Below are 9865 nucleotides of genomic sequence, written 5' to 3'. Positions count from 1 at the left end.
ATATATAATAACATGTAGTACCTATATCGTGAAATGACAAACTATTTAATCAAAACAGACTGACATCAGTCTTATAAATCGTGGCAAGAAACGAATGCCCGTTTGTGTTTAAACTATTAGATTTAGTTAGCGTGGAAAGAGAAAGAAGATTAATACACAAAGTTCATACTCGTACTAACATTACAAAACTTGACATCATTCCCTCCTCCCTCAAATCCTACACCCCTGAAAAGAGGGGTGAATAAATTATTCTCAAAAAGAATCAATACATTTTTCGAGGTAGTGACGCAGCTTCCTTTGTAGAAGCTGTCTTGTTTATTTTAGGATCAACAAAAATTGCCTTGTTTGTTACGTATTTTTTTTCCTATATATATATATATATATATGAATGCATACTTAATAATTCACAAGAAGTACGATTAATTCGAGCGATCGTTAACAAAAAATTTCTCATCTTCTTTCATTCATTGACATACATAATTTCTGAGAATTGCTATTAAAAGGTAGTCTATTTATGAATAAAAATATACATCATTGTATTCTACGATCGCTCGTTTTGTTATTTTAAATAAAATGGATGCGTCTATGTGCACAGCAATGAGTGGAAAAGAAAAAAGAAAAAAGAGAAAAAAAAAGAAATAAATTGACGAAATATTATCTCATATGTATGTATATATATATGATACATGCATATAGTCCAGGGCTTCTTAAACTATGGGTCGCGACCCCAAATGGGGTCGCGTAGCAAAATTCTGGGATCGCGAGAGATTTTAATGTCAAATATTTATATATACCATTTTATAACATCACTAGAGTTGGCGGAATACAGTGGACTTGCAGTGTCTAGACACGTGCATTTGTTGAAGGTTTTGAGCTATCTCCACCGACAGCAGTAATATTTGTATGGGGTCGTCAAGAAACTCGCAATCATAAATGGGGTCGTGAATGACAAAAGTTTAAGAAGCCCTGATATAGTCGATAATATTATAGCAAATTTCGATACTTTCGAGTCGTTATCAAAATTGACGCACGTGCATCTATTTAAATTCTTATCTGGCTCGAAACGATCGAATCGAATTCTTTTCACACACACATGCACACATACAAATATCAGTGCCATACCGTAATAATTCGTACTTCTGTTTTTTTTTTGTACTCTGTACGTGTTTAAAAGAAGGCAATCTATCCGACGAAGGATTAACTATGATTACCGAAAAAACTGCATTATTTTTGTTTGTTTGTCCGTATTTTCAGTTCATATTACACACTCGGAAGAGTCCACGTGGAATAATATCACCAGAAGAATCTTTTAAGAAGACGATGCTCTGTCCGTTCTTTAAGTTTTTGCGAGTTAGAATTCTATAAGTTTTCCTTCATTTTTGTTATGTTTTTTTTTCTTTTTGTATTTTATTTTATTTTATTTTATTTTTTATTTTATTTCATTTAATTTTATTTTATTTGTCATTAAAGCTGAATCTGACTATGAGGCACGCGCAAAATGGATAACCGACCTCTGTCTTTGTGAGCCAAGGAGATTCGCGCTTCTCTCGCTTTCCATTGATTCGAGAATCATTTTGCAACGTTTCCTTGGCGGTAAAATTAATGTTTCCCTTACGGGTATCGCGAGATCGAGAGGATCTGGCGAGGGTGCTGGACTAACAGGGTTGCTACTTGGCGGGGTTAACATTTGTTCCTCTTTTTTCACGTTCATTCCGTATTCCCGTTGTCTTTCTTCTTCAACAGCCTCCAAAGCTGCCTCAACTCTTCTACGAGCATCGTTTCCAGGTAAATTCATCAAGGATGGACATTTACTAACCATAGGTTCAGCCCCTCTGTTTGGAAATGCGAACTCGGTTATCGTGTAAGGACTTGACGATATGTCGGAGTAAAGGAAGACGTGAGATTGCTGTTCGAGGTTTGCAATCTGATGAACCGATCTTTCTTCGACCCCTCCGTTCAACAGACTCATTGGACTGTTTATCGAAGCAACTGATTGCGGATATTGTTCTCTCGGGAAAACGTAATACGAAAAATCTCGTTGATTCGGATATACTTCATTCGGATTACATGGTATGTTATCTACGTTTTTACGCGGAAGTTCCTTGTTGCTTCCGTTAGGGATAGGAGATATTGGCGAGGGTGCGTTATTAAGAATGACAGAATTGTTTTGCGAAATCTCCATGATCGATTCGATCGGTGAGTCTCTAACGGAAGAGATTCCGCTCGATGTCGAGGACGAAGAAGAAGAAGACGAAGAAGAAGAAGAAGAAGAAAATGGGGATGATGAGGACGAGGACGATGAGTCCGAGTGTGTTTTTATATGAAGTTCCATTGTTTTTTTCGAGCTAAATGTTTCGTGACATAGCGTACACTTATAGACTTTTTCACCATAATGCGCTACTTGATGGAGCTTTAATACATGATTGTATCCAAATGACTTGCCACATATATCGCAAGTATAAGGCTTTTCCCCGGTATGGGTGCGAGTATGCACTTTTAGTTGCTTCGAACAGGTAAATCCCTTGCCACAGGACTTACATTTGTATGGTTTTTCGCCGGTGTGCGTACGCATATGTATTACCAATTGGCCACTTTGTATGAACGTTTTCGAGCAGACAGTACACTTGTGTGGACGTTCGCCCGTGTGAATTCGCATATGACGATGGAGTTTGCCGCTGTGCTCGAAGGCACGTTCACAAACGTCGCACTTGTATGGCCGTTCCTTCGTATGTATCCGCCGATGAACGCTAAGATTTTCCTTCACGGAGAAGGACTTGTGGCAATATTCGCACTGAAAGGGCTTCTCACCCGTGTGAGTCCTGTAATGCCTGGTTAAACGTGCCGGTACCGCAAACGTTTTGTCACACTTGTCGCACTGATAAGGATCCTCCCCCTCCTTACTGTGCGAACGTAGGTGACTCTGATACAAATTCTTTTGATCGAAAATTTTCTGACATAGAAGACACTGGTAAGCCTTATCTTCGTTCGTATTCGCCAGAGTTTCAACGGCTACGGCAGCAGCCGTGGTACACGTTGTCGAACCAAAGACCGGAAGATCCGGGCTACAAACTAGATTCTTCACCGGATTCATTGTTTCCAAATTCGGCAGGACGCTCGTCATTGATACCGTCACTGGATTCGGGATCGGCTCGGTTTGGTAATAACTCACCATCGTAGGTCACTACCGTCTAAGAGCGCGGCCTACGGAAGAGATTGAACAATTCGATTTATTCAATTTTTGCGATTAAACAAATAGATTTTCTTTAATCTAGTGTCCCGTTTAAAAATGAAAACTATTATTATAAAAACGTTAAAATACGTATGCTTATCCTTAATATTTTATAAAAAGATTTAAAGTAAAATAATCTCTCTCTCTCTCTCTTTCTCTCTCTCTCTCTCTCTCTCTCTCTCTCTCTCTTTCTTTCTTTCTTTCTTTCTTTCTTTCCTTCTTTCTTTCTTTCTCTCTCTTTCTCTCTCAACAAAAGGAGAGAAAACTGATTTTAAATTGGAATTATATTATCTTTCAATTATTTTATCGATCAAAAAATAATTTGATTAAATTGGACAGATAGAAAAAGAATAAGGAATAAGAAAAAGAAAAATAATAAGAATGAGGAAGAACAAAATAAACAAAAGAAAGAAAGGAAGAGTCAGAAGAACAAGTCGAGAGAACGTATACTAGGAGAGAATGATAGGCGAGGAGAGTCCGGTTTATACACTACTTTCCTCCACGCGCGTGTCGTTATTGGTACGTCAGGAGGCAGCAAGCGTGGTCGGCGGCGGTGCAATACGCTTCGCCGGTAGAAACCACTCGCTGCTGCCTCCACGTGTACCCTAACATTTTCTTATAGCGATCACCGACCTCGTCCAACTTGCCGCGCAGTAAGGACGTCGGGTTATATCATGAATGCTGTATACGACACACAACTAAGAACCGTATTGAAGATTTATGCTAATTATATATATCTCTTTCTCTGTCATTTTCTCTCGTGCTATTAGTATTTTTTTAATCCGGCATTAAAAAAGACCACGGACAAAAATTGTATCGATCGCACGACAAATAAGCAAGGTACATCATGCGCTCTCTCTCTCTCTCTCTCTTTCTCTTTTTCTCTCCCTCTAAGGTTCACGAACAGGGTCGAATTATCTCGAATACGCCATCCTCCAAACTCTGACGCAGAATTCGCCGTTCTCTCCCTTCTTTTCTACCCTTCCATCGAAAATATCCTTTTCTTTTTTTCTTTTTTTTTTTATTACTCTTTTGTTGTTTCTATTATATTTTTCTTTTTCCTTTTACATTTCGCGTATAATAATATAGTGAAACAAGAAAACTGGCAGCATCGGTCGCATTTTGTGGACTCGTCGATATTTGATGCTTGATTTCTTTTGTTTTTCTTTTTTTGTTATTATTCTTACCGATTAAAAAAAAAAAGTGCATGATATAATATTTCTTTTGCATATTTTTAGAATATTATGGAATATAAATACACACATATTTATTTTCTATTTTAAATCTTATCGAATAAAAGAAAAATTATGCACGTGAAAAGGAGAAAACGATAGGAATAAACGTCAAAATATGTTTCTCGGAATATCTATAAACATAAATTCGCGAAGATAAAGAAATAAGGAGAGAAATAGAGAAAGAGATTAGACGCGCAAAAGAAAATTAGACGTATATAATAATAATAATCAATTAAAATCGATTAATTAAATAAAAAAAAACCTTCAATCAAAAATGGCACATCGATGACGAGCGACAAATCGAGAAAGGAGATTATTTATTGTGCGTTGAAATAATGAGAGAAAGTATAGTAAAAATAAAAAAAATAATAAAAAAGTGAATAAAAAGAGAAATAAAAGAGAAAAAGTTAAAAAAAAAACAATCGAAATGACTTACCGAAATATTTCTCGTACGTTTTTTCTTCTCTTATTGTCCTCTCTCTTTATCTCATACGTCTCAATAATTTACTTCCGCCTTCCTTGACATCTCTCGATTTCCAAATTCGATTGAACGTGTGTGAGAGCGTAACAGAACACTCGATGAAAAATATATACGAATAAATAATATTATACGACAATAATCCCACTTAATTCGAATAATAAATGCACAAATTTTCTTTCATTACTCCCGGTGTTGCTTTTTCGAACGTTTGCGTTGGATCGGGATGAAAAAGTTGATACAACGAAAACTGAAGGACCCGCCTCGCGGATGGCCAATCGTACTGTGCAATGTTTACCTCCTGGTCGAACCGAACAGTTACGGAAATCATCGATCATGGCCGAAGAACGCACGCTGGCGCGGCGCCTCTCCTTTCCCTCTGGTATCCCCTCCAAAATTCGTAGCAACACCCTTTTCAGCCCCGCAACACTTCTCTTCCACTCTTAGTCCAACCGTCTCGGCCCCAACTCTCCGCCAACGGCGACGACCTATAATTTAGGGCGGATAAAGTGCTTCATGCAGCACGTGGAGGCAGTCGTCGTGGTTTCTGCCAAAGGCTCGGCGCGTGCAAGTTCGACCGACGAAGACAGTCTCTACATGCGACAAGGACGACTGCTATCACTGTGTACTTGTGTATGTATATAAGTGTACTTGTGTGCTTCTTTTCCCTCTCTCTCTCTCTCTCTCACTCACACATTCTGCTGTATATCCGAGAACGTGTATGCACAATAATACATATTCGCGATCCATCGGAATATAGATCATCGAATCATAAACGACAAAAACGATCAGTGTTTTTTCATATTAATAAATACGCATTTTTATAAACGTATAATTAGTATCCATTTAGTATAATTGTTCTTTTAGATTTATATTACGTTAAAACGTACGTTTTTCCTTTCTTTTCCTTTTCTTTTCTTTTTTCTTTATTTTTTTTGTTTTTCCTTTATACCATTTGCAAGAGATTAATGTAGCAAAAATGAAAAAAAGAAAAAGAAAAGAAAAGAGAAATAGAACCGGGATGAACAAAGGATGATCTTTTGAAGAGGGATAAAACGTTGGAAGAAGAAAACAATTTTTGTATTTATATCATTTCCTTTCCTAAACGACTACTATGTAATCGTCTTAATACATCGCTACAACCAAGACGAGCGATCGATATCTCCCTTTTGTGCCTTCCCTTCTGAACAAAGATCACCTCAGTTTGTTTCTCTCCTGTTACATTGTCTTCTAAAATACTCAAAAATAATATTTCTATCGTATCGAGATACAATCGAGATAATCTTTCCAATGTGATTTTGATTTACAATTAGATTTGTTCAATCTTATTTTCTTTCTCTCTCTCTCTCTCTCTCTCTCTCTCTCCTCTCTTATCAAAATACGATAACGATAATTAAATTTGATCGAATTAAATATATGATATGCGAAAAATAAAATCAAATTTCATAATGACAGAATTCATGAAATTTTATTATTTAAATAATATAATTTGCGAGAGATTTACAAGTCAACTATTTATCTTCTCCTAGTTGTTGCACATAATCCTGCCTGCGCTCGCATCATCATCGTATATCCTCTTCGTTCATTCTTTTTTTTCATGGCCTATGATGATGCCGCCGATAGAAACGAGGTCGTGCGTATATACGTTCGCTTTCTCCACTATTTACACAAGCGTGTGCCTGCCTTTCTTTCCCCGTTTTCGGTCGTTACACTCCCTTGCATTCGTTGATTCATTTTCGAGCTTGAAATGGGATATCAATGGATATTCTCCTATTAAAAATATATACGTGTTTTTATTTGTAAATATATTTTGTCTAAAATTATTCTGTCTCTGTTGTTGTTGTTTATGATTTTGAACCAAAAATTGGAAATTAATATTTCAAAAAATTTTCTTTATAATATTTTTATATCATTCCTTCTGTGAATATGATAAAATGTAATATTATATATACTTAATATACATTCAATTTATGTAATTATCAAATTATTATTAAAGTATTATGTTATTTTTTTTTTTTAAATATTTTGGATGATGTTTACTTAATTTGGATATTATCAACACTATCTTGATATACGTATATTAAATATTGTTATAACGACTTCCATTTAATTACGAACATACTCGATTAAACTTATTACTTTTTATACGCAATATTTTAATAATATAAAAATTGTGAAAGAAGAAAAGATAAAACAATTTTTCTTACAAAGATATTTTTATCTGTAAAAAGTTTGGAAACAAATTATATGATTTTTAAGTAAGATCGATTGCTCGAGCAAACGAAACGTATTAAATATTTCCAATCAAATATAATCGACATAATCGAAGTGTCAATAACACGTGCTAGCGAGAAGATGTAATTACGACATCGTTGAAGCAAAAAGGAAAAAAAAAAAGAAATATTGCGTTGTTACAGAGAACAACATCTCCTGTTATTACGCTTGATCTCGTGTTCAAAGTTTTTTTTTCTTTTTTTCTTGTCTTCTTTATCTTAATTATTTCGTTGTTTTTTTCATACAAAAACAAAAAACTCTAATATTTTTTTCCCTTGAAGATGAAATTTAAGGCGTACGCTCTCGTAACTCGTCCTTCGTGAGACTGCGTCTGGACCTACCTTATAATACATCGTCATTCTTTTTTTATATGAGGTAACTTTCGTTCCAAGTTTCTAATAATAAAACGAGAGAGAATTTTATTAGTCGATCTTTCGTAAGGGAAGGTCAAAGACTCCTAAGATTGGTGTATACATGTCCAACGTATGAAGAACACAATTAAAAGGACAAAGATCTTGTTTTCAAGGGGAGAAAGAAATACGAAGAAATATAAGAGAAACGAATTTAATCTAATGTCAAATATTTTCATCTGTTTTTCTACTATAATATGGTTTATCCAATTATTTATTTATACGAATATAATACAATAATATCATATAAAAAGCTATTAATCAAATAAATATACATATGTATATAAATAATAATAATAATAATAATAATAATATAAAAGACATATTGATAATATAAATATATATATATATATATATCTATTTTTTCAATTTAATTGTTGACTATTATTATTTTATTAAATATATATATATATAATATATTGTATATTATTTTGTTTCGAAGGATATAGTCAAAAAAAAAATATACATATATATTCATGTATATTTAAAAAATGTATTCTTTACCAATTATTATTTGGTTTGGAAGGATACAGTCAAATTTCCTTTTCTTGGTTCGGTTGAGCGAACCTCGGACAAGTGTCGGTGTAACCAATGTTGCTTTCAAACGGGAGAGGTGCAATGACCTAGTGCGCGTAGTGCACGTGTAGTGTCTGGAAACCACGTCGACTGCCTCAGAGTCAGGGCATTGGTCGCCTCGTGCGGGTGACGCCGATCTGTGCCGTCGCTCGTGCCACCAATGCTTATAACCAACTACATATATGTATATATATATGTTTTTATACGTGTATTAGTAACGACGTAGAGGGGGCTTATATATATACCCCTGCCTACTGATAATGCCACGCTCCGAAAAGGTTATATATGTGTATGGTGTACGTGTATGGGTATGACTATGCTATGGTACGGGTATGGTTATATATATATATATATATATGTATACACGTGTTAGGTTATCCTTCGGACACGCCTACACCATCCTAAATTGAGTACTTTTAAAAAATATACAAAAATACACGCACATATGTTCATAAAATTTCATAATTTTTAATTGTTAATTTATAATATTTTGAAATTCTTTACGATTTTTTTATATTTTTCACAATTTGTCTCGTCAGAGTGATTTGAACATATTTTTTGGAGGGGGGTAGAAAAGTCTCGATTGTTCCTTTAGTCACACTACTGTTGATATTTGTATATATGTACGACAGAATATATATATATATATATATATAAAGTTAAGTTATTGAAATATACTTATATATATATGTTAATGCTTTTTGAAATTGAATAATTGTTTATCTAAATGAATAAAAGAAAGAGGTTTTTGAACTTTCATATTAGCATTGGAAAATTAGTGCCACGTGTTAGTATATTGATTAACAATGATATTAAGTATATTGATAACTATGTGTGTGTGTGAAATTATAATAAATGAATATATACTTATTCTAGATTTAGATAGTGTATACAAATATGAGAAAAATGTTTTACAAATAGTACTGAATTGTAATTGCGATTAGTACTAACAATATTGATTTTGATAATTCTTATTATAATTAAAAAAGATTAAAAGAATTTAATAAATAATGTAAAAAGCAAAAACAAAATAATATATATATATATAAAGTAATTCGATTAAAAAGAATATTAGAATATCTTTGTAACTAAATCTTAAATAAATTTAGTTAGAACGATAGAGTCGTAGATAAATTATTCGTTAAACAGGGCAAACACGTGTCAATAGAATTCAATATTTGATCATAACGTATTTCTAAATAGGGAATGAGTAGATTAATTCTGTGAGAGTTATCTTACCATTAAGAAAAACATGTTTTTCAAGCTTCCTATCTGTTACCCTTGGCGTTATTAAATTCAATGGAATCATTGAATGGCCCGGTGGTTCCGGGAATCCTAGATTCGATCCTGCTTACACACGCGTAAAAATATTCGGCAGGAGTGGCGTGCATTGACAAGGTTTGTGCGTAGTACGAATCTGACACGTCATGTGCTGGTCCTGAGGTCGATAAACGTCTAATGCCTGGATTTGGTTTCTTTGTTATATTAAACATTCCAAATTTCATCTTATTTATATACGCAGTTCTTTAACGCCTATATTCATATTCAGTTTTATTATATTTATATAAATGTAAACATTTATTTGTAAATAATTTTTATTAAAAATAAAGAAACTTATATTTAAATTACTTTTATTCAATAAAATTGCAAAATATAATATAAT

At 33.8% G+C, this 9865-nt stretch overlaps 1 protein-coding gene across 1 annotated transcript; it reads right to left on the bottom strand.

Moving 5' to 3' along the window:
• Window positions 1–1142: 1142 nt before the first annotated feature.
• Window positions 1143–3198, bottom strand: LOC106791449 (Krueppel homolog 1-like). The gene has a single exon (XM_014757078.1). The coding sequence runs from the start codon at window positions 3170–3172 to the stop codon at window positions 1481–1483; it is 1692 nt and encodes a 563-aa protein (XP_014612564.1). The 5' UTR covers window positions 3173–3198; the 3' UTR covers window positions 1143–1480.
• Between the last annotated feature and the right edge of the window lie 6667 nt (window positions 3199–9865).

Source organism: Polistes canadensis, unplaced genomic scaffold, assembly GCF_001313835.1.
Source record: "Polistes canadensis isolate GaletaPanama2010 unplaced genomic scaffold, ASM131383v1 scaffold_308, whole genome shotgun sequence".
NCBI lineage: Eukaryota > Metazoa > Arthropoda > Insecta > Hymenoptera > Vespidae > Polistes > Polistes canadensis.
Note: the sequence above shows the minus strand (reverse complement) of the source record. Positions and strands in the feature narration are given on the sequence as shown.

Coding starts and splice junctions, on each gene's coding strand:
- LOC106791449 (XM_014757078.1), bottom strand. CDS start 3,172: ATGGTGAGTTATTACCAAACCGAGCCGATCCCGAATCCAGTGACGGTA.